The sequence below is a fragment of the Rhinatrema bivittatum genome, chromosome 2 (genome assembly GCF_901001135.1).
Source record: "Rhinatrema bivittatum chromosome 2, aRhiBiv1.1, whole genome shotgun sequence".
NCBI classification, from domain to species: domain Eukaryota; kingdom Metazoa; phylum Chordata; class Amphibia; order Gymnophiona; family Rhinatrematidae; genus Rhinatrema; species Rhinatrema bivittatum.
In genome coordinates this window covers 512,673,045-512,698,985 of record NC_042616.1, presented here as the reverse complement: position 1 = coordinate 512,698,985, position 25,941 = coordinate 512,673,045, and the positions used below count along the sequence as shown (strand labels likewise).

General features: G+C 45.8%; 1 protein-coding gene across 3 annotated transcripts in view; it reads right to left on the bottom strand.

The window, feature by feature from the left end:
- Positions 1-4,398: 4,398 nt before the first annotated feature.
- KDM1B (lysine demethylase 1B) overlaps positions 4,399-25,941 on the bottom strand; it is a 174,385-nt gene continuing 152,842 nt past the window's right edge. For all 3 annotated transcript variants that reach the window (XM_029590738.1, XM_029590740.1, XM_029590739.1), the window contains exons 20-21: positions 20,288-20,440; positions 4,399-5,614 (exon numbers count right to left, since the gene is read on the bottom strand). In XM_029590738.1, the coding sequence (XP_029446598.1) occupies positions 5,531-5,614; positions 20,288-20,440 (237 nt within the window). In that variant the 3' untranslated portion in view covers positions 4,399-5,530. The remainder of the gene's footprint in view (positions 5,615-20,287; positions 20,441-25,941) is intronic.

Genomic DNA, 25,941 nt, shown 5'->3' with positions numbered 1-25,941 from the left:
CTCTCTCTCTTGAACACTGTTTCAGGCTGTGATAGTATCTCAGTTCTGATTCGGTGATCTAAGTAGACTGTGGGTTAGTTCATTTTTCGTCTTCGTCCCCTCCACCGGAGCTGATCCGCTGAGCTGACAAAACGCTGGTATCAAGCACAGTTTAAGGTACTGAATGGGTTCCTTCTCCGTCTGTGAGGGAAGAGTCGTCTCCTGGCTTGCTTCTGGACCTATTTAAGCTTTAATTAAAATATTAAGAGGAATGTTCCTCCAATACTCTATCTCTGCTTATCTTCCGAATATGTACTAGACAGGAGTTCCCTAAACATATGTCCATGAAGGTTTGTTGAAACTTTGCTAGCTAATTTTGTATGCAAAAACAATAATTAAATTTCCCTATTCTCACTAGAGCACAGAGAACATTTGGAAATCAATGTGAGAGAAAGAAACTCTCCCACTCTCCATTTTCCTTTCTATTCACAAATCTGGCACACAGAGTCACACGGGCCGATACAGTAAAATGCACGGGAGAGCCGGTGTTCGAAGGCGAGCGCCCAGGTCACTCTCCTGGGCGCGCAATTTTCTATTCAAATGAGGGCCCGCGGTAATAAGGGGGCACTAGGGACACTAGCGCATCCCTAGCGCCTCCTTATTGGCAGAAGCGGCGGTGGTTGTCGAACCCACTGACAGCCACGGGTTCAGAAAACTGACGCTGGCAAAATTGAGCGGCCTTCCAACCCGCGAGCTGATTTTTTTTTTTTTTTTTTTTTAATGATTTTAAATATTTTTAATTTTTGGGGCCCCCCGACTTAGTATCGCTATGATATTAAGTCGGAGGGTGTACGGAAAAGCAGTTTTTTCTGTACACTTGCCCGGTGATGGCCGAAATTAACTCCTGTCTTTGGCAGGAGTTAATTTTGGAGAGTAAAATGTGCGGCTTTCTGGATTGCGTGGGACGAACAGGCTCATCAACATGCATTTGCATGTTGCGGGTGCTATTAGTTTTGGGGGGTTGGCTGCGCATTTTACACGCGCTATTACCCCTTACTGTATAATGGGTAAAAATAGCGCGTCGAAAACAAGCGGCCAAATTGGGGCATACTGCATCAGCCCGACTTTGTCTTAACTGCTGAGGTAGATGAGTATGCATGGACCACCTGGAGTTTGCAAATGTCCCTTTCAAATGCTCTGACAGCTCTTATTTTGAATTTGTTCTCACTGTCCTGTCACACAGATCGATCCAGTAAAGTGTGGCCGCGTTTACCCCGCTCCTAACTCGCGTTCTACTCACTTTCCGGCCGCGTTAGGCCTTCCTGCGATACATTATCCCCTTTAACCTACTCCTACCGCGTCCTAAAATCCCCGGGCAACCCCTTCCGCACGCGGCATGTATATTGCATGTAAACGATCGAATTAGCTATTCCCTACCATCCAGTAACGAGCGCCCCGACTATCGCTATTTTACCCTGCCATTTTGCCGCGCGTTTAACCTGCTAACTTACCGCCTACCCTTACCCCTGCGTTAGAGGCAGGGGTAAGGGTAGGCGGCAAACTTTCCCCAGCCCCCCGCTCTCCTGCCCTGGCCGCGTCCATGGGTGCCGGTCTCCGGGGCAGCCCCAGTCCTCTCCCCTCCTCCCGAAGCAAAAAAAAAAAAAAGCGAAAAAAAAAGTAGCAAGAGAGCGATGGGAGAGAGGACGGGCAATCCTACGCTCGGGATTGCAGTCCCCCCTCTCCTCCTCCCGAAGCAGGGCGCGAAAAGCAGCCTTGCTCCGGGAGGAGGGGAGGGGGGACTGGCAGTGTAAAGCGACGAAGCGACTTACTTTTTGCAGCCCCCCCTCCGGACATCGGCGAGGACGACCGCGGCTCCCGTTTCCTGGCTCCAGCTGCTCACGAAGATGGATGCCTGCACGGGCAAAAGCGGCCCCTGTTCATGCAATTGGGCCGCTCAAGGCGTGATGTCACGTGCCGTGACGCCAAACGTCGTGATGTCACGCCTTGAGCGGCCCAATTGCACGAACAGGGGCCGCTTTTGCCCGAGCAGGCGTCCATCTTCGCAAGCAGCTCGAGGCAGGAGAGGGGAGCCGCGGTCGTCCTCGCCGATGTCCGGAGGGGGGCTGCAAAAAGTAAGTCGCTTCGTCGCTTTACACTGCCAGTCCCCCCTCCTCTCCTCCCGGAGCAAGGCTGCTTTTCGCGCCTGCCTCGGGAGGAGGGGAGGGGGGACTGGCAATCCCGAGCGTAGGATTGCCCGTCCTCTCTCCCCTCGCTCTTGCTACTTTTTTTTTCGCTTTACACTGCCAGTCCTCCCTCCCCTCCTCCCGGGGGGAGGGCTGACAATCACCTGCCCGCCGGCTCCCGCCTCGATGACAGCCCGCCGGTTGAACGCGCGCCCGCCGGCTCCCACCGCCGCCGCCTGGATAAACGCGCGCCCGCCGGCTCCCACCACCGCCTGGATAAACGCGTGCCCGCCGGCTCCTGCCGCGCCTGGATGAACGCGCGCCCACTCGCCCGCCGGCTCCCGCCTCAATGACAGCCCGCCGGCTACCGCCTCGATGAACTCGCTCCCGCCTCGAACGCGCGCCCGCGGCTCCCACCAGTAAGTTAACTTTTTTTACACTTTTGTTTTAATTTATTTTCGCCTGCGCCTTGCTTCGGGAGGGGGGGAACCATCCACTTCCTGGTACCTGTCATTTCAAATGTCATTTGAAATGACATTTGAAATGACAGGTACCAGCGCACCCAGGATACTGTATAGGCGCTGTATTAAGCGCCTATACAGTAAAATGGGTTGTGCGGGCCTAACCCTTCGCCTAACGCTTCGCAGACGCGGCTTGCATTTGCAAGCAATTTAAATAGAGTATCGAGCGGTATGTGAGCAGGACTGTGCGTGCGGGGAACGAGGGTGCGCCCGGCACTGCCGCACTCTAACGCGGCCTTGCTGTATCGACCTGACAGAGTTGTAAGCATAGTCAAAATTCTCTCTTTTGTATACCGCCTGTGTATTCTCTTCCTTGTAAAGATTATTCTTAGGTCAAGAATTATAACTGTGACTGTATTACATACTTCGCAGGTGGTAGTGTGCTTGTCTGTTTGTTCTCACATATAACAAATTTGACAATGTCTCTCCAGTTATATGGTATGCCTAAAAATTGTTAAAATTTAAAAAAAAAAAAAAAAAAAAAAAAAAGAATTGTTCTCAAATCACAGTCTCTTATTACACAGGTTTCAATCTTAGAATCTGGCATCTAAAACCTGTTATCCCTTTCACAGATAATTCTTCCTTATTTATGATTTGTTTCCTTTCAAGGAAAATCTAAATTTAATTATTACAGCTGCACAGTACTTAAGTACAGGTTATATCTCAGATTTTATTCCAGTAAAAATGAAAGCTCGGCAACAAATCCATCTCAAACTTTCTCTCTCAATCTCTGTCTATCAAAGGTGGACTTCAAATCCCTCGCCCCACATGTCCACCAAAATTTTTAAACAGTAACTGACTTTTCTGAACCCATTTCTTACCTTTGATTCCAATTTCAAAGGCACATTCACACAAAGCTCTTCCACAGAATGATATTCCTAACCTCTATGCGCTCAACTTCAATGGTTTTCTGGCACTTTAGAGCAGTCTCTGAAGAGATCTGGTCTAACACCTTCTGCTCCCTCACTTAAAACCAGGCTCACTGACTTCTCAACAGCCATCCTTCAGTGAGATCAGTACTCTAGGGATGCCTCAGCTTAAATAGTTCCAAGGGTACTTTAGAACAAGTTTTAAAGTACATTTAGCCCATAAACGCCCCCCTTCTTGGTATTAAGTTATAGGCATAAACCTTTAGACATTTTTGAGCATGATTATGAATCTGGATGAGATCTGGATTGCTTGATTAGTGGGAAACTCAAATGTGTTATTCCACCAGACTCTTCACATACCTTTTCAGCATGTGCACACAAGGTGGTGGAGGCTAACACATTTACTTACACACTGGCAGGAATTTACCACAGCTCTAGTCTTAGCAGTGCTGCTTTTGTAAAATGAAAGTAAAAATCTTGGCAGCTCTGCTCCTCCTTCTGAGCTTACTCTCTTCAGTCCCATCCAAGGCTGAACAGTGAAAGGAGAGAAACTCTCATAGCTGCCTTTACATCAGCTGATTATCTCCTCGCCTCCCCTGAGGCTTCTAAGATCCCCAGAGCTCTTCTTTTTTTTTTTTCTGCCAGCACCGACATCAGTTCTGGGAGACCCCAGTCTCATTTTTCTTTAGTCCTGGCCTATGACAGACCCAACCAGCGCTCCCCAGGGAACAGGTAAATATAGAGACCTTCCCCTTCTTTAAATTTTTAACCTCTGGTTACACATCCATACCAAGGATCTAGAAAGCAAAAAATACCCACAGCTACCAAAAACAAAACAAAGAAGGATTAAAAGGGATCATGTTTAATGCAATATAAATTTAGATTTTTTTTTGAAGTTATCCTTTATCCTAACAAACATTATTCAACTCTAAGTATTACACAAGTAACATCTTACATTTCTGTTTTGCAGAATATAGCAAGAATGTTCAATTACTTGTAAGCTAGAAATACAGCCAAAATATTCCATCTTGGGGTCACTGATTTTACAGATATATACCAAAAGGGTACTCTTCAGGACAGAAAATTAAAATAAAAAGATTCTTGATAAGTTATTTAAAGCACAAGTCTTATTAACATTCACACTGATAAAAACACAAAACACACTGTACAAACAGCACTGTTCATGCCTTCCTAAAAGCATGAGTATTTATCTAATTTCAGTTTATTTTAATCTCAAAGGAAAATCAAACATCAAACCTAATTCCTGGTATTGTATTAAACACCAAAAAAGGATATACCATATCAGTTTTCAAATCTTGATGTTAAAAAATCAAAAAATGTTCTTCCTGTCTAAAATGGGCCCACTCTGCTGAGCCATTCCATAATTTAAGGAGGAGAACGGAGTTTATCAACAAAACTTCTAGCAAATAGCAGGAAAAAAACAAAACAAAAGCAAAACACATCTGAAGCCCAGGGACATGATCACTATAATTTCTTTACAATGACATATGTAGTAGGTATCACTCATATCCAGTATTTGTTTGTAGTTTTCACAGTAAGCTGTTTCAGCAGTAATTATAACCTTGACTTCTGCAAATGATTATATTTTCTATATTGCTGACTGGTAGGAGACCAAGCATACAAAAAAAAAAAAAAAAAAGTCACTGCCTTAATAGTGAAGGTGAAGTATCACAGATTTCCCCGTTTCTGTTGCATGGAGAACTACAGAATCGAAAGAGGGATTGTTCTAAGGAACATCACCTATGTACCATCTCTGGCAAGCTACTGTAGAAAAGGAAATGTAACAATAGATCCAGCTCAACACCATAGATTAGTTCACTGCTGGCTGCACAGGAGCTGATGAGAGAAAACAGCTCAAGATTATTTTTCATGCCCGTCCCATCAATCTTATCTGAGTTTTATGCAGAAATAGAGAAAACAGATAGTTGTCTGGTGAAACAGCTTTTTGGAACTATATTTAAGATGCAGCTATTTTGCTTGCTTCTCGCACACCGCTCAGGTAAGCTCCTGTGACTGTCTGTGGAAAATGTCTGTTGGTAGCCTGCAATAAAACAGAAACAATTAATTCCACTTAAAGACTATATTCAGAACTATTTCTGCCCTATAAAACCTGTTCAAGAGAGACACTAATGAAAGGAAATTCTGAATATATTTTGACTCCTTCTCCTACCCAATCTATGCTGCCAAAATTATATTTTAATTTTGAAGATGCTAACAAGACTAGCACCCACAATGCTCTAATTCTTAGAAAGGTACAAACCACTGCATAGGTTACAGCAGACAGAAAGCAAAATTGCTTCCCTTGTAATAGGTGTTATCCCAGGACAGCAGGATGTAGTCCTCACATATGGGTGACGTCACTGGATGGAGCCCTATCACGAAAAGCTTTCTGTCAAAGTTTCTAGAAACGTTTGACTTGCACACTGAGGCCACTGAGCATGCCCAGCATGTCATAATTCCCTGATCCACAGGGGTCTCCCTTCAGTCTCGTTTGTAGCAATAAGCTTTAGCCAAAAATAAAATAATAAAACGTATCGGACCCAACTCCGCAGGGTGGCGGGTGGGTTTCGTGAGGACTACATCCTGCTGTCCTGGGATAACACCTATTACAAGGTAAGCAATTTTGCTTTATCCCAGGACAAGCAGGATGCTTGTCCTCACATATGGGTGATTAGCAAGCTATAGGCACAATAACTGGTGAACTGTTGGAAAAAACAAATGAGGCAGCCTAAAATCACAGCAGGTTGGATGTATGAGTTGGGATTATGCTGGAAACAAGTTCTTTAAGACAGATTGTCTGTAGGCTGAATCCTGTCTTCCTTCCTTGTCCAAACAGTAGTGAGCTGCAAAGGTGTGAAGAGAACTCCATGTTGCAGCTTTACGTATGTCAGCTATTGGCACTGAACGACAGTGTGCTAATGAGGTTGACATTGCTCTTACTGAATGCGCCTTTACTCGCCCTTGGAGAGGAAGGCCTGCTTTTTCATAGCAGAACTGTATACAATCTGCAAGCCAGTTGGAGAGAGTTTGCTTGCCCACTGCATTACTCAGTTTGTTTGGATCAAAAGAAACCAAGAGCTGGGTGGACTTCCTATGAAAATGCGATCTAGGTAATATGCAAGTGCACGTTTACAGTCCAAGGTGTGCAAAACACTTTCACCTTGGAGAGAGTGAAGTCTTGGGAAGAATGTGGGTAAGACTATGGATTGATTCAAATGGAATTCCGTAACTACCTTGGGAAGGAATTTTGGGTGTGTACAGAGTACCACGCGATCATGTAAGAATTTTGTATAGGGTGAGTATATGACAAATGCTTGTAACTCGTTAACCCTTCTAGCAGATGCAATGGCTATCAGGAATATAGACTTCCATGTAAGAAATTTAATATCGCAGGAAACCATGGGTTCAAAAGGAGAACGCATGAGTCTTGTTAGTACTACATTAAGGTCCCATTCTGTGTCTGGTGGACATAACGGGGGTTTAAGGTGAATTAAACCTCTCATAAATCTACTAACAAGGGGTTGCATTGATATCGGTGCATTCCCTATTGTATTATGGTACGCTGAGATGTACTCTTACTGACGAGGTCTGGAGACCTGAGTCTGAGAGGTGCCAAAAGTAGTCTAATAAAGATGACATGGGGGCAGGAAAAAGGGTCAATACCTTTCTGTGCACACCATGTAGTGAATCTTGTCCACTTAGGACGATAGTTTTTTCGTGTGGAAGGTTTACGTGAAGCTACAAGCACTTGAGAGACATTAGTTGAAAGATTGAGTGGTCGCAAGATCAAGCTTTCAACATCCAGGCCGTTAGAGATAGGGATTGAAGGTTGGGATGGCGTAACCGGCCCTGATCCTAAGTTATGAGAGTGGGTGCTGTGCCCAGGCGAATTGGTTCTCTGATCGAGGAGTATAGGAAAGCATACTTGTCAAGGCCATCCTGAATGACGTTTCAAAACTGTCATATGCTGCACAGACCTCATGCTTTCCAGCTTCCAGGCCTTTGTAAATGATATTATTAAAAGAATCCTGGAACTGTTGTGGAAGTGAGTCAGATAGTTCTTGCAGCTGTTTCCATAGATTACGCTGGTATTGTGTCATATAAAGCTGGTATGATGCAATTCTGGAAACCAGCATTGAGCCTTGGAACATCTTTCTTCCGATGGTGTCTAAGAATCTGTGCTCCTTCCCAGGAGGAGTAGATGAATGTGGCTTGATTCTTTTAGATTTCTTTTGGGCCGATTCCACCACCACAGATTGTGGTGTTCCCATAACCTGTGTTGGAGGTCCACGAGCACTTCATGCGCTGGTATTGCAAGAACTTCTTTTGGTGGATCCACAAATTGTAAAACTTCTAGAGTTTTTTGTCTGGTATCTTCCTCCATCACTAACAGAAAGGGATGTATCAGCCATCTCTAACAAAAGTAGAAAGAGAGGTCCTCTGGGGGGGGGGGGGGGCCTTCTCCTTTCCTCCGTAGGTGAGGGATCTGATAGGACTTCATCCAATGAAGTATCGGTACCTGCATCATCCCAGGTGTCCGAGGAAGGTGATGGAATCTGTGTCGGTAATGGAATCGGCATCGAAGATGGAATCGGCACCGGTGCTGGCATCGAAGGTAGCTCTCGGATAGCATCTCGAACCGCCTGGCGTATATATACGTCCAGTTCCACTTTTATTTATTTATTTAACACTTTTCTATACCGACCTTCATGGCTGAAAGACCTTTATAGCTGGTGAATTCAGAGCAGCTATAGGGGGTGGCAGTGAGGGCGAAACCGGCCATTCCACAGGTCCCTGTGGTGGCACGGTACCCGGCACCGATGTCGGTGGGGATTGCTTGGGAGTCATAGGCCTTGAGGGCATTGATGACTCATCCACCCGAGGTTTCTTAGGAGTTGGTTCGATAGGCATCGAAGGAACTCTGGGCATCGTGTCAGAATCTGGATCCAGAGGTCTTCAATGATGATGTTTCATTCGATGCTCGGTGCTCTTTTTCTCAATGATCGAGGTTGACTTTATAGACAATGGTCAGTCACCCGCTTCGTCCGGACAACGTCGAGTTTTCAATACCAATTTTTTAACCACTCCAGCTGTAGACAATTGAGTTGAAGTTGAAGGCAGCAATTGAAGATGGAAAAGATGCCTAAAGATAGCACACATTCAGTGTGCGGGTTCGTTATGGACATAGTGCAAATACAATTCGGGCATTTTTTAAACCCGGTAGCCATACTGAAGGCCGGACAGCCGTTGTCCACCTTCTGACTAGAAATTTAGTGAACAGTATCAACCAGAAAATTTGTTTTACTCACCGGTGATGAAAAAAAAAGGGAGACCCCTACGGTGGGATAACTTTTTCCGAAATAATTTTTAAACTTTTTTCAAGTGTGAATTTACCACACATGGCTCCTTATCCGCGAGGCTCATAGCAGCGCGGAAAAATGAAGACTGAAGGGAGACCCCTGTGGATCAGGGAATTATGGCATGCTGGCCATGCTCAGTGGCCTCAGTGTGTCAGTCAAAAGTTTCTAGAAACTTTGACAGAAAGTTTTCCGTGATAGGGCTCCGTCCAGTGACATCACCCATATGTGAGGATTAGCATTCTACTTGTCCTGGGATAAGTCAATGCATTTAAGAAGAAAAGAAATACAGCTGCAAACACAGGAAAACCATTAGATCAGTGGTGGTGGATTAACCGATTCCACCCTAACACAAACTCAAATAATCCAACAGTATATATGAAACTGCATATGTTTGGACCACTGTTTTTCAATCAAGTTTCCACAGAACCTGGAGCATCCCTAAAGGTTACCACACAATTAGAGATATATATATAGATATAGAGATAGATAGAGATATATATACACAGAGAGAGAGAGAGAGATACAGTGACAAAGCAGCAGGGAGAGAGTACACAGAATTTCATAATATATTATGATAGGATTCCTTTACCAAAAAAAGTTTGACAACCACTGGTTTAGGAATAAACTCCTTGAGAAAGCAATAGTTGAGTCAAACGCCAGTGGAATATATTATCTTTTACATTTATATCGCCTTCCTGGAAACAAATTCAAGCCAAGGTGGTTTATATCAAGCTAATACAACAATTAAAACATATCATATAAATAATACAGCAATAAAATACAATACGTAATACATAAAAAATATATCAGTAATTTAGAACTGGGACTCAAAAATTCACTAAGAGGAATAGAGTTGCATTTCTCCTTAACTTTATCAGCGTAACTACCACACTTGACTATCCAATGTAACAGCTCTCCCACAAATTAACCCTCCCAGTTCCTCCAGTTTCTCCCAACCTCTTCATGAGCAACCTAACCTGCAGCAGGGGCTGGCTAAGATACTCCATGCCTTTCTCCTAGGACAAGCAGGATGGTGACATCATCAGATGGAGCCCAGCATGGGAAACTGACTAGCACACTGAGCATGCCCAGCATGCCATTATCTGTGCAGCCGCACGGGGTCCCTCTTCAGTCATGAAGAGTAAGTTCCCGTTTCAAAAGTGATGTTTTGTTTCTGTCTTACCTATGCAAATTCCCGCCCGAATTTCTTCACAAAATATTTGGACAGCAGTCACCTATACTGAAATTTCTCTAACTGGGATGGCTAAAGATGTATGTATTTTCTCTCAGAAAACAGTTCTCAAGTTGAAAGATAAGATAAAGATCAAGATAAAAAGATTTAATCTGATTATGCTGTTGCTCATCAGTGTGAAGAAAGGATCTCTTCTTTGCAAGATGTGCAGGCTACTTAGGTTAAGAAATGTTCCTTCCTGTTGAAATGTATTTTCCAAGCCTTCTGTTAATATGTGAACCGGTATGATGTCCCCACTAATACCGGTATATAAAAGTTTCTAATTAAATAAATAACTAAATAAGAATATCCTAAGTCTTCGAAATAAACTGGAAATGTTGAAAATAACAGTAGTAGGTGTAATCTTCCGTTAATTTTCCTAGATTGTTGTCTACTTCACCAAGAGATATGTTCCATAAATACTTGACTGAAGAGTTAATTTCTGTCAGAATCTTTACTTCTGACAATGAGAACAGTATTTGCCAGCCCTTAATTCGGGAGAAGCTAGAAATATTGAAAAATCTTCCAGTTAACCGATGTGGTTCTTTCGGTGATAAAGATTTAGACAGTCCACCATCTATATTTTTTTTGTTATTGTTTCTAATTTTTCCTATGCTCCCTTCTCTTCTGTGCACTTATATGGCTTATAATTAATGAGAATATTTTTATTTTTTTCATTTAGGTATATGTCACTTTTTTTTTTCTTACAGTTTAGTGTTTTGCTGGACTTGTAAATTTGGAACTTGCAATAAATAAAAAGTTTTAAAAAAATGTGTACTTTGTAAATGGGCAGCCTACTGAAAACTGCCCCCATGATGCCAGAATCTGGGCGACGATGTCAAAAGGTTTTATTGTATCTCTCTGTTCAACATAGTTTAATTCAACGTATAAGTTCCTTAATGATTCTTGCTATGAATGCTATTTTGGATTTTAAAAATAAAAGATATGTATTAGTTGTTGCAAAACTTGCTCCCTGTACTAGATAAAATATGAGGAACAAGACTGAAATCTAAACAATCCTTAGTTCCCTGTACGTACTAGGATCAGTCCAGACGGTGGGTTATGTCCCCCGTCCAGCAGATGGAGTCAGAGCAAACTTCGGAGGGTGCTGACATATAAGCCGGTGCACCCCTCCTGTGTCCTCAGTATCTCTCTGACTCCAGCAGATGTGAGGAGGGGAACTCATTGTTCCCTCTACTGAGTGACTTGTCACTTGTTTTTTTCTCATTATTCTATCTCTTTCCGGTGGATCAAGCTATTAAATCATATTAGATTGAAAAAAAAAAAAAAAAGTTTTGTTCTTCTGGTGGTGAGCCGGCTCGGCTGGCGCCACGGTTTTCAGGCTTGCCATTTGGACTGCCTCTTCTTTCCTTCCCCCCCCCCCCCCCCGTCTAGCTTACTATCCCGGAGGGGCACAGGGTAAGTGTTTTGGGGGGAGATCTTGTATTTTTTCCTTTCTAGCTTGTCTTTGGCGTTCTTCTTCGGTGGATGCAGGTGGGGCCAGCCTCTCCCCTCACTTCAGTCGCGGTCTTTCGCCCTCTCCCCACGGTCCCGCGACGTCACATTCCCCAGGACCGCAGGCGGCACGGACGTTTCATTCCCCTGCCGCCCCCGGGGCTGTTGGGCTGATTTGAGCTGAGCTCGGGCGCGGACGGCCCGCTCCTCCCGCGGCGAGATCTTCGGCGTTGCTGCCTCGTGTGCATTGGCTCTCCCCCCCCCCCCCCCCCCCCCCCCCCCCCGGACGCTCGCGATGCAGCGCGTCCGTTGTTCAGCCTGTGGCGGCCCGGGACAAGCCTCATCGAGGGACGGTCTCTGCGGCAGGTGCCTTCCTGGGGGGGAGACTAGCACCGCTCTCCTAACCACTTCTCCACCGCGAGCCGAGCGCCACGGGCCTCGGGGGTTGGGCCCGCCCCCGTCGTTGGCGGGAGCGGCGGCCATCTTGGAACTGGAAAGTAGCATAGGCTCTGACGCAGAAGAAACCTCGGGGGAGTTTTTACCCCTGGCGCCCCCGAGCCTGGATCCGGGGCCTCTTCCCTCCACCTCCGGGCTTTCCAAAGACCCCCTTCCCACCCCATCAGCGGGCCCATCTGGTTTCTCGGCGGATTTTGTGGTGCTCATGCACCAAGCGTACCTGCAGAGCCTGAATCCGCAGGGGGGCTCGGTTCCCGCTCCTCCTCCCGCTAAAGCTCCAAGGCTGGCAAGTGTGTCGGTGGCGGGATTAGGGGCCGGGGGAGGCAGCCCCAGGGCCCCCCTGAGTACGCCCGCGCCCCTACCGGGTCTGGGGGGCGACCCGGCGTCGCAAGCGGACGACGAGACAATCTCAGCGGCACACCTGGAATGCGTCGACCCACGGGTTCTGCGGATCTTCCGCAAGGAGGAATTGACTGATCTCATTCCCCACGTGCTTCAGGAATTGGACCTTGACCCCCCAGTCGAGCCCCCGGGGCCTCCAGCGCCTTCCGTGGCCTCCGCTACATCCAAGGGAGACCCTGTCTTAGCGGGTCTCCGTCCCCTGGCAAGGACGTTTCCGATCCATGATTCCTTTCTACACCTCCTCGTGAGGGAGTGGGATAACCCGGAGGCGTCCCTTCGGGTTAGCAGGGCCATGGATAAGCTCTATCCTCTCCCGAGCGATTTTCTGGATCTTCTGAAGGTCCCCAAGGTTGACTTAGCGGTTTCCGCCGTCACGAAAAGAACCACGATTCCGGTCACGGGAGGCACTGCCCTACGGGATATTCAGGACAGGAAGCTGGAGGTCGCCCTCAAGAAGATCTACGAGGTCTCGGCACTGGGAGTCCGCGCGGCCATATGCGGTTCCCTTACCCAGAGAGCCGGTCTGCGATGGGTCCAACAGCTCCTCACTTCCCAGCAGTTGCCACCGGACGAGGCGGCTCAAGCTGACCGGCTGGAGGCGATGATCGCTTAATGAGCAGACACGTTACATGACTTGCTGCGGGTCCTGGCGAGGACCATGGCGTCGGCGGCGTCCGCCAGGCGCCTCCTGTGGCTTCGGAACTGGGCTGCGGACGCTTCCTCCAAGTCTAGCCTGGGTGCCCTGCCTTTTAAGGGCAGGTTCCTCTTTGGGGAAGACTTAGATCAGATTATCAAGACCCTGGGGGAGAACTCGGTCCACAAGCTTCCAGAGGACCGTCACCGGTCCTTTCGTCCGTCCACGGGGACCCCTAGGAACAGGTACTGCGCTCAGAGGCGCTACAGGGGTTCCAGACAGCAAGGTCCGAGGACCCCGTCAAACCGGTCGCAGTCGTGGACTCGGCCCTTTCGGGGCCGCAGACCCTCCAGGGACTCCTCAGCTCAGGGAGCCCCCGGCAAGACAACACAATGATGCCAGGCCGGCCCTCTCCTCGCTACCCCGGATTGGGGGTCGCATCGCCCTGTTTTACGAGGAGTGGGCCAACATCACCACGGACCGCTGGGTCCTCGACATCCTAAGGCACGGTTACGCGTTGGAATTTGTCCGGTCTCCCAGGGACAGGTTCCTCTTTTCTCCCTGCGGGTCCAGCATCAAGCGGCTGGGGATACAGCAGACGCTGGACCGCCTCCTGGACTTGGGAGCCATTGCGCCCGTCCCCTCAGGAGAGGTGGGCTCGGGACATTATTCAATTTACTTCGTGGTTCCCAAAAAGGACGGATCCTTTCGCCCTATTCTGGATCTCAAGGAGGTCAACAAGATGCTTCGGATATCCAGGTTTCGTATGGAGACGCTCCACTCCGTCATCGCGGCGGTTCATCAGGGGGAGTTCCTAGCCTCCCTCGATCTCACGGAAGCATATCTGCATATCCCGATCCGCCCGGACCATTGGAGGTACCTTCGTTTCAAGATCTTGGGTCAACACTTTCAGTTCCAGGCGCTGCCCTTCGGTCTGGCGACCGCGCCCAGGACCTTTACCAAGGTTATGGTAGTGGTGGCAGCAGCGCTGAGGAGGGAAGGCATTCTCGTACACCCTTATTTGGACGACTGGCTCATCAGAGCGAAGTCCTTGCCGCAGGGGCGGGCGGCAGTCGACAGAGTGGTGTCCTTCCTACAGTCCCTTGGCTGGGTGGTGAACTTCAGCAAGAGCAGTCTCCTTCCGTCCCAACAGTTGGACTTCCTGGGGGCGCGCTTCGACACGGTACAGGGCAAGGTCTTCCTGCGGCCGGACAAGGCGCAAGCCCTGCGGGAGCTGATCATCAGGTTTTCTGCTCTCCCGGTTCACACGGCGCGGGACTACCTGCAGGTCCTCGGCTCTATGGCGTTCGCAATCAGCCTAGTCCCCTGGGCGTTTGCACACTTGAGGCCCCTGCAAATGTCCCTTCTCTCGAGATGGAAGCCGGTCTTCCAGGATTATCAGGCGATCCTTCCTCTCCCTCCGACCGCCAGGGCCAGCTTGCGATGGTGGCTGGATCCCAGGAACCTATCCCAAGGATGCCCCCTGGAGACGCCGGACTGGATTGTAGTCACCACCGATGCCAGTCTGTCCGGCTGGGGGGCAGTGTGTCTCCGGAGCTCGGCGCAAGGTCTGTGGACGAAAGAACAGGCGGCCTGGCCAATCAACCGCCTGGAGACCCGGGCGGTCCGGTTGGCTCTCGTGCAGTTCCTGCCCATGATCAGAGGACGAGCGGTCCGAGTCCTCTTGGACAATGCGACTACGGTGGCTTACATCAACCGGCAAGGGGGCACCAGGAGCAGACTGGTGGCGCTGGAAGCGGCTCGTCTGATGGCTTGGGCGGAACGTTTCCTGGAACGTCTGGAAGCCTCCCACATCGCCGGGGTGGACAACATCCAGGCGGATTATCTGAGTCGTCAGGTGTTGGATCCGGGAGAGTGGTCCCTCTCCGACGAGGCGATGGCTCTCATTGTCAGACGCTGGGGGACGCCTGCGTTGGATCTCATGGCGTCAGCGGTCAACGCGAAAGCCTCTCGGTTCTTCAGCCGTCGGCGGGAGCGCGGCACGGAGGGCGTCGACGCCCTGGCCCTTCCATGGCCCCCTCAGCTGTTGCTCTACATTTTTCCCCCCTGGCCCCTCGTGGGCAAGGTGCTAAGGAGAATAGAAAAACACGTCGGTCGGGTCATCTTAGTGGCTCCGGAGTGGCCGCGGCGCCCGTGGTTCGCTGATCTCCTTCGCCTGGCGGTGGGCGAGCCCCTTCGTCTCTCGCACCTGCCATGTCTGCTCCGCCAGGGCCCGGTATTTTCGGAGCAGGCGGAACACTTCTGTCTTGCGGCGTGGCTTATGAGAGGAGGGGCCTCTTGCGCAAGGGCTACGCCGGTCCCGTGGTAGATACGCTCCTCCAGGCGCGGAAGACCTCCACATCGGTCGCTTATGTGCGGGTATGGAAGGTTTTTGAGGTCTGGTGCTCGGCGCGGGGTGCTCTCGCGGCTGCAGTATCCCGTCATCAGGTGCTGGCGTTCCTGCAGGAGGGGCTGGAGAAGGGCCTCTCCTACAATTCCCTGAGGGTGCAGGTCTCCGCTCTCGCTTCGCTGGCTCGTGCCACGGGACGGCCTGATCTGTCGTCTCATCCGGACATCTCGCGCTTCCTCCGGGGAGTTAAGCGCCTACGTCCGCCGGTGCGTCCTCTCTGTCCTTCGTGGAATCTCAACCTGGTCTTGCGGGCTCTAGGGGGCCCTCCCTTTGAACCACAGCGGCAGGCTGCTCTCAAGGACATCACACTGAAGGCGGTCTTCCTGGTCGCCATCGCTTCGGCGCGGCGCATCTCCGAGCTGCAGGCTCTTTCGTGTCGGGAACCCTTCCTCCGGTTCACGGACTCGGGGGTTCACATCCGGACCGTTCCTTCGTTCCTGCCGAAGGTGGTTTCCTCTTTCCACGTGAACCAGGTAGTGGAGCTGCCAGCCTTCCCGGCTGATGCTCCCCTGTCTCTTCGCCGCCTGGATGTGAAGCGCACCCTTCTACGTTATTTGGAGGTGACTAACGAGTTCCGGGTCTCCGACCACCTTTTCGTGCTCTGGTCGGGGCCTAGAAAGGGTAGTCAAGCGTCCAAGACTACGATTGCGCGCTGGCTCAAGGAGGCGGTGACTTCGGCGTACATCGGTTCCGGGAAGGATCCCCCGACGGGTCTCAAGGCTCATTCTCTCCGAGCCCAGGCTGCCTCCTGTGCGGAGTCCCAGCTCGTCTCTGCGCAGGAAATCTGTCGTGCGGCGACCTGGAAGTCTCTTCACACGTTCTCCAGACATTACCGGCTTCATGTACAGGTATCTGAGTCTGGTTCCTTTGGGGACAGGGTCCTTCGAGCAGGCTTCCCGGGGACCCACCCGGTTTAGGGAAGCTTTGGTACATCCCACCGTCTGGACTGATCCTAGTACGTACAGGGAAAAGAAAATTACTTCTTACCTGCTAATTTTCGTTCCTGTAGTACTATGGATCAGTCCAGACGCCCTCCCTGGACGTTTCTTGAGATCTAGGAGGGAACCTGCTCGTTCGTCTCTCCTGTCTTACTATTCTCATGGTTATTCTCCCTTCGGGGATGTCTACCTGTGTGTTTGTGTTTGTCTCTGTTTGGACAGTTCTTATTGCACGTTGCATAGTTCTTCACGGTTTACAGTTGATTGTTCAGGGTTTTGCTTGATCCACCTGCCTTGGTCTGTCCAGTATTCTTCCTTGGCTTTGATATTCTTGATACTGAGGATACAGGAGGGGTGCACCGGCTTATATGTTAGCACCCTCCGAAGTTTGCTCTGACTCCATCTGCTGGACGGGGGACATAACCCACCGTCTGGACTGATCCATAGTACTACAGGAACGAAAATTAGCAGGTAAGAAGTAATTTTCTTATATGCAGAGTACCACTATGCCAAAGTTGAAGTAGTAATTGCATTTGGTAGAAAATAGATATAATGATGTGTGATCCTTTCTTGTGGTAACAAAAAATGTGCTGTGCTATATAGCTAATTAGAACTAGTACGTGGGTCATGCTGACCTGTTAACTAGTCATGATCTAAGATATATAAAGATATGATGTGGAAGCAAAATTAAGTGAAATTGTTATTGGTCAGTCTGAAATCTTTTTGCTGAACCATGATTTTGTAGAAATAAAGAGTACTTAAGCCTCATTGTAAGAACTGGATTTTAGAAGCAGACGCTGAGAGTGTGCTTCTCATGTAATATTATGTTAATAAAGAAGGTTACCTTGTACTGCTTATGATTTGTTTATTTTTATTGTGGAGCAAGTTAAAGGGAAGAACTTTAATCTCCACAAATGTGGTACCGAAACCCCTAATCCAAAGCAGCATTTAAGATCAAGTCTGTTTTAATATTTTTGTGACCACCTTATCGTGTTTGCTTGGAATTTCTGTTTTTCCCTCCACAGTATAATGTAGCTACAGGGGAAAAAAAAAGGGGGGGTAAAATAAGAATTGGATTTGTGAGTTGTATTTGTTTGGTGTCCTGATATTTTCTTGTTATTGTGTCTTTTTCTTAAGGTAGAATCAGTTCCTAAATTAGAGCCATTTCTTTTGGTAATTTTTTAAAATTAATTATCTTCTTTTCATGGTAGTTTTTCCACTTTTGTGCAGGTGTGACAAAGTGATTTAATTTTCTCTCTCCCCCCCTCTGGCATTCTTTTCATGTGGTCTGGGTGATCCTTTTTTGGTCTTCGCTATTCCACATGGGAGGTGTGTTTGGGATTATGGGTTTTATGGGGTTTTTATTTTAGATAATTTTGTTTTCTGGAAAAAGGAGATCAGCTGTAGATCAGCAGTCCCTTCATAATAGTTATGATCTTGTGACGTGAACGGAGCTAAAAAATAGATGTAATTTGATTTGCTTTGCAAGTATTTAACACCCACGGGCATTTTATGATCTTGGTTATGAAATAGTGCACCATAAAATTTACTAGTTAAAAGTACAGTTTTTAGAAGTTTAAAGCTTCTCTTAGAGAGCCATTTGAAGTCTGGCTCCTTTTCCTTATGACTAAACAAACCATCTGAAGTCCGGTTCTTAGGAGTAGGGTTTTTAGAAGCTAAAAAAAATAAAATAAAAAAATAAAATCTTATGACTATGGGGCCACTTGAATTCTGGTTCCTAGAAGTCAGGTAGGGTTGAATTTCCCTTTTGAAAAAAAAAAATTAAATTAAAGAACAAAAACAAACAAACAAACAAAAAAAGCAGGAATTCTAAAATTAACAAACACAAAAAAAAGTAAAAATTAAAAAAAATATATATGATACAGAAAGCTACTGATTAAGAGGGGATCGAAATGACAAGGAGTGAGAGAGATAATCACTTTGGTTGGGCAAAACCCATAAGGTGTACTGTGTGAATACATTTTTTGTGAGTTTGTGAAGCTAAAGAGATACGAGTATAATTTTTAATTTAAAGATGGAAGAAAGCACTTCTCAGTGCCTTCCACAGCCTGACACACCTGTTCTCTAAGGACCTGATTTTAGAAAACATTTGCTCGAGTAAAACTGGGTTTTACTTGAATAAATGCACTTTACTCGTGTAAATGGCTTTTGAAAATTGCTATAAAAAGTAGTTACATTTACATGCGCAACTCCTTTTGAAAATTACCCCCTATGAGTTGAATGACAATCAGGAATTGAATGAAAATGTTTTTAAAAAAATGTTATGTTACTAAAAATGATGCAAATCTGCAGTTCCCAGAGAATAAAAGTTTTGACTTAGAAAAGATTGAAGATTTGAAGGAAGAATTAGAGAATCCAGAAAATAAAACTGCAGATAATGAATCAAAAGTATTAGATAATGGATTGCAAAAGATATATCAGACAAAATCAAATTAATTAATCTGAACTGAAAGATAGGGAAGAGAAGCCTACACAGACTCAATTAAATGACTGAGATACAAAGATTTTATATTTGAGTGATCCTGGATCTCTCTAACTTTACAAATTGATCCAGCTAAAATTAATCAGAGGTTGTGACCCATGCTATTATTGTAATAACGTAAGCCATAGAAAACATTTGAAAGGTGAATACCCTCTTTTATCAACCTTTCTTCAGTGACCTTCATACTTTCCGCCGTCTCCTCCCTCTACAGTATAGAGATATTCTTTTTACTTCTAGAACCTTAGAGGTAGATTTTAAAAGCCTTGAATGCATAAAAGCAGCCACATAGGCACGTACGTGGGCCGCGTGGGAGCTACGCGAATTTTAAATAGCCAGGATGAAAAGGAGCTGATTTGGTACAATGCAGCTAGCAGAGACTGCCATGTATAAATCAACACCTCTTGTTAAGGTCTAAAATTCTTTAATGATTTCAAATTTTACAATGGATACCTCTGAATGCGTCTAACACTACCCCCTGAAAACTCACCCCAAATCAAAGTGCCCCCTTACAATGGTCCATATATAAAGAATCAGACTGAGCCTTATAAAAAGTCTCTCTACTCCCCTAAGTGCATTTAAGATATGTGCCTAGAGCTAAAGACATATATGCGTTGAGAGTATTTTATAACCTATACGTATAGGGCCGGATTTTATAAAATTGCGTGAGGGCATACTTTTGTTCGAGCCGCACGTATCTTATAAAATCCGGGGTCAGCGCGCGCAAGGGGGTGCACATTTGTGCAACCTGTACGCGCCGAGCCCAGCGCGCATTGCCTGTTCCCTCCGAGGCCGCTCCGAAATCATTGAAAGAACCACATCAGTTAATCGGATCTTTCCTCTAGAAAAGTCTTCAACTGGAGAGAGATTTTTTTTCCTTAAATTATCAGGGTGTTTTGTATTTTATGATCCTTTCCAGTTGGAGACATTTCTGGAAGAAAGCTCCAGTTAACTCATGTGGTTCTTTTGGTGATATAGGTTTAGACACTTCTCCATCTCTCTTTTTTTTTTTTTTTAATGTTTCTTTCTTTTCCTATGCTCCCCCCTTTCTCTTTTGTGGACTTATGTGGCTTATAATTAATGAAGACATTTTTATTTTTTCATTTTTGCATGTCATTTATTTCTTTCCTTCCAGTTGAATGTTCTGCTTGACATGTAAATTTGGAAGTTGCAATAAATAAAAAGTTATTTTTTAAAAAGTACTCTTTGTAAATGGGCAGCCTCCTGAAAACTATCCCCATGATGCCAGAATCTGGGCAGCATGCATTTGTGCCCCTTAATGGGATAGGGAAAATAACAGAGCATCAAGGAGTTAAGGAAAAACTTACCTCACCAGCAAAAAATATCTTCCCTTGTACATCCTCAGCAATAATGTCATATGCCTCACCACTTCCACCTGTCTTGACAAAACTGTATGCCATCTGGATCCAGGGGTCTTTGCTCCACTGGGTAACAAAGTATTTTACTGGGTCTGGAACTTCCTATGGTATAGAAGAAACGTGGGACACATTTGTTAGAAAAGTCCACAAAAAGTATAAATCTTAATGTCAACAGTGAACGCTTTTCTCCATGGACAAACAGGACAATATCAGCCACATAAGTGGATATCTACTTTAAAAACTAATTCAGATTTTTCTTTTTGAGACTTAAATGAAAGAAAAAAAGTGGTACTGAGAAAATGTTTATAAAAAAAAATAACCAAGGTAATAGAATATCTTAAAACTTTTTTTTATATATAATTTATTTATTTAGATTTTTTATATTCCGCTTTTCGTTTCGGCATTTCAAAGTAGATTACATTCAGGTACTGTAGGTATTTCCCTATCCCCACAGGGCTTACAATCTAATTTTGTACCTGAGGCAATGGAGGGTCAAGTGACTTGCCCAAGGTCACAAGGAGTGATATATAAGCAGCTTTGAAGAGAGAGAACAAGTAATGGGCCCTTTCACTTTGGTGGAAGAGAGAAAAAAAGTGGAGGAGGCTTGAAAACTGTTTTCTGGGATAAAGTACATAAATCTTTAACCATCCCAGTGAGAGAAACTTCAGTACAGGGTGATTACTGGCCAAATATCTTGTGAAGAAACACTGGTGGGAGTTTGCTTAGGTGTGGGAGAAACAAAATTCATCACTTCTTGAACAGGAACTTACTGTTCATGCTGTATGGGGATACCTGTGCATGCTCAGAAAAAAATGTATAGGTCTTTCTGATCTCTGAGAGAGCACTGTTTGGGTCGATGCCATCAGAAGACATCATCCACTTGTATGGTTAATTTGTCCTGCTGTCCACGGAGAACATCTGTTACAATAAGCAACTTTGCTTAACTTTCATTAACATGCCAATAGGGAAAACAAAGTGCAAAATTTGTGTATATACATTTTTAAATCACTTGAAAAAAAACAAAAATTATATCTAAATAGCTTTTTCAAAAGAGGGTTTATATTTTATACAAGAACATCCTAAATTATAATGGAGCTCTGTGTAAAATTATTTGTTGCAGGCAGGATAAAAGGGAGAATTCAATATGTCGTTATACAATTCCTATACCTCTAGCTTTGAGATTTCATGCAAAAACGGCCCAGCTACAGAGGAACAGATTGTGGAACCAAATCAGACAGTCAAATAAGCAGATAGAAACCATTTTTGGAGAGTTTGTTCTTTTCCCTCCCTGACCTATTTTTACCCCTCTTTAAACACTCTTCACCCCTGATAGCATGCCCAATCAGCACCGAGAACTCTGTGTGGCCCAAAGAGCTGGAAGATGTCTTCTCGGCAAAGCCACTACAATAGCAGCAGCTAAATTACTCCTCCCTAACTGGGACTGAGTGCATAGCCTCTCCAACACCCTCAACCCTAGCTGGCTTTCACAGACACAATCTGAAACCTGAGCAGCAGGCCTGAGCCATATGGCAAGCCCAATTTTTCCTTTTGGCCTTAGGACTGACTGAACTCCAGGTCTCACCTTATGTCTTGAAATCACTTTTTCACGTAATCGTTATGAAAGGCACTATAAAGCTAAACATTAAGAGGTCCAATCTCAGAAGCATTTAGCCAGCTAACTCAGAAGCTAGCTGGCTAAATAAATATTTGGGTACTTCGCTGGCTAAATTCTAGCCAGCTAACGGGCCGATACAGCCTGAGCGTACGTTACTGCATCGGCCCATAAGTTAGGGATGTTCTGGGGGCATAACGGGGAGGAGTTGAGTTAGCTGGCTAAGTTAACCTTCTAATTCCAATATTCAGAGTTAGCTGGATAACTTAGTCGGCTAAGTCTGGTCAGCCCGTAGATATGCCCTAAAGTTAGCTGGCTAACTTTAAGATAGCCGGCTATATTCAATAGTGTGGCTGCATTATCAAATATGCCTCTAAATTTAGCTGGATAAGTTTATCTGACTAAGAGAGTCAAATTCATCAAATTGCGTTAGGGCATTATGCACATTAGGGCTCTAATGCACACGATAACGTCATAGCGAATGTGATAAATACTGCATCGCGAAGTGTGTATGCAAATTTAAAATTAGTAGTCAAGTGGGAGGAGTTTGGGCAGAGTAAATGGAAATGAGGGCTGGTTAACATTTCATGCAATAAAGTAACGCACAACAACGCAGTTATTAATATTGGAAATAACTACACCATTTGTTTGTGTATTAGGACTGCTATAGTTGTGCGTTACGCCCAAAACGGGATTTATCGCAAATCGCAGTTTGAGAGGGGAGAGGAGGGGAGAGAGAGCCTCTGTGGAGGGTCACTTATAATTGAACTTTTCATACCACTGTAAAAAGGGGGCATTATGAATTCTGGGTGAGGTTTGTGGCATGGGGTAGGTTTTGGGGGGCAGTTTTACATGTACACACGTACGAACAGCACAGTTACCACCAGTGAAGATTTAATGTGATTTGGAGGGATGAAAGGTAAAAGAGGAGCAGATTTTTACACTTTACTCTCTACCTAGCTTGATTGCAGCTAGGTAGAGAGAGCATCAAGCTAGGTAAAGATGTTTTGTTATAATCCATCTCCTCACCGCGAGGATCCTTGTTTTGTTTACCCTGTCTTTTCTTAGCTGCCTATCGTTACCCCCTCTCCCAGTTTGAACTTCCCTGTTAAAATGTAATTTTCCAAACTTAACTTGTTGACTGTAAACCGACATGATGTCCACAACGAATGCCGGTATATAAAATGTTTTAAATAAATAAAATAAATAAATAAAGAGAACAAGGTACAAATTTACTTTTCTTTTACCTTTCGTATCTCCAAATCACATTAAATCTTCACTGATGGAAACTATGCTGTTCGTACGTATGACTGTGCATGATAAACTGTCCCCAAAGCCCAGCCCACCCCAAGTTACTAGTGCCCTTCCGAGGACCTCTCTCTCTCTCCGCCTTTTCAGCTGCTAACATGGCTGTGATAAATAACTCAGTGTGTGATGTGAAAATAACATGTTTTTATTTTTTTTTTTATTTATTTGAAGCTTTTTTATACAGACATTCGTTTGCACATCACATGGAACACATCACATGGAACAGGTATAAAATTTACGTTAAAGATTTACATGGAACAGGTAGTAAAATAACATAAATAGTGCATGGAAACAAAGAAAGAATAACATCTCAAGTCCATAACAGTGGATTACAAAAATTAAAAACAAGGTTGATAATTAAACATAGCGTGTAAATGCAATGGGGAGAGGAAAAAGATATGTAACATGAAGGAGTGTTGTGGTAAATACATATGCAGTATCAGGAAAATTAGCCCAACTACACTTTTTTTTTTTTTTTTTTTTTTTTTAATCGTGGGCACTATTTTTGTTATATTAACAGAAAAATGATTAATCTAGGTTTAACTTTGCGATCTGGACTATGTCTGAATATGGACCTTGTATTATTTAATTTTGCTCAGTTGAGTTCAGAGGAATAAAAAAATTATCAAATCTGAAATTTCTCTGTACTTCGATGAGTCAATCTATGTTCAAAAAATGTACTTTGTAGGCAATGAAATAATAACTTGTAAAAATATTTTGTTTCTTCTATTTTTCCCTGTATCCAAAAGTTATCACTAAGCATCAAATTGCTCATGTGGTATATCACTGTATATCACTTCTAACACATAAGCACTATATGGAGAAAACGCCAAAAGCTATGCCAAAAATACAAAACTAAATGTACGCTGGCAAACCTTGTCAGGATTACAGATTATTCTCACTGGGAAATGACTGGCCTGTTAACATTTAATCACCCCTCCTAAATGCACAAATGGGGAGGACAATATTTAAAACAGAGTTGCTTACCTGTCTCTTCAAGGACAGCAGGATGTCAGTCTTCACACATGAGTGATATCATCGGATGGGCCCAACAAGGAAAACTTATGTCAACGTTTCTAGAACTTTGACTGAGCCACATGCACTATACCAAGCGTCCTCAGTCTTATATAATAGAATTCATAAGAATAAAATAATAAAAGGAGAAAACCCATGTAGTGGAAACCCAACTCCACAGGATGGCAAGCAGGTTTAGTGAAGACTGACATCCTGTTGTCCACAGAGAACATCGGTTACAAGTAAGTTCCTCTGCTTTCTCAGAGTACAAGCATGACGGCAGGCCTCACACATGGGTGAATTCCTAGCTACAGGTTACCCCCTGAACATAAAAGGGGACCAACAAAACATGAAACAAGTGCCAATAGGCACAACCAGAACCAGTTTTGCTGGCAACAGGAGGTGGGCAGCCTGAACCAAAACAATGGGCCCTAGGCAGGAACAGAGTTGAGTTCTACACCTCAAATAAGTTTTGAAGGATAGATTGGCAAAACCTGTGTTGCGACCATCGCTGCCCGACGTCTCCACTCCGCCTTCCTTACCTCTTTGGCGACTCCTCCTGCGGTTGACGGACATTTGGCTGCCGCGGCGTCTTCCTGCCGTCCTCTCCAGCGTCCCCAGACTGGCTTGGGCGCTGCCTCCCGCCATGCTGTTCAGCTGCCTAAGGGTGCGCGCACCGCGCAGCACTACTTCAAGTACCATCAGTGGCGCGAACCTCAGGGGCGCCCCCCTGTGATGACGTCATGCATCCATGATACAAATAGCCTACGTGATTGCTAGCTTACGAGTCAGCAAGGGTTAAGGTTGGGTTTCTCTTACAGATGGGATTCGCTCTCCGAATCTAGCTACTCTGCCTCCACTTGGACTACTCTATTGGGGTACCTGCTCCTCGGGGGCCTCTCTCTCTTTTCTCTTTCAGGTCGCTGTCTGGAACCGGCACTCGCTCCTTGAGGGCCCATGTTCCTGGACTCGCTACCTGGACTTCACTTCTGCCTGGAAGACACTGCTGCCTATACCATCTGTGAGTTACCATCTATCTCTCTCAGAGCTGTTCCCTGGAACCAGGTACTCGCTCCTCGAGGGCCTGCCTTTACTTCAGCTCCTGTGCTCCATACTGAGACCGCTGCGTGAGTACATTACCAGGTTCTAATCCTGAACTCTGCATTCACTTCTGCTACTCACGATATCAGTTTCTCTCCACTACAGCACAGCCATTGTGGGATTGCTGTTCCAGAGCCTGAAGGACTACAAAGCCCAGCTGGGCTATATTCCAGCTCACTACTGCCACCTCTGGTGGCTCACCATCACTGTCTAATAAAAGATCCAAACTGTGTGTGTGTCCTAAGCTGAGCCTGACTTGTGGCCCCTCACGGGACCTTCCCCCGTGGGCGTGGTCATCTGCCACAGAGTCCAGGGGTCCACCCAAAATCCTTACAAACAATAACAACCTGCTAACGCATCAGCCATCCCTATTCAAAAGGTAATGTGATGTAAACATGTGGAGAGACCTCCACAGCGTAGCTCTGCAGATCTCCTCAATGGGGACTGCATGCATGTGGGCCACAGATGCTGCCATGGCTTGAACAGAGTAAGCCTTGACATGACCCCCAAGATGCAGTTGTGCTTGGGCAAAACAGAAGGAGATGCAGTCTGCTAGTGTCTGCTTGGC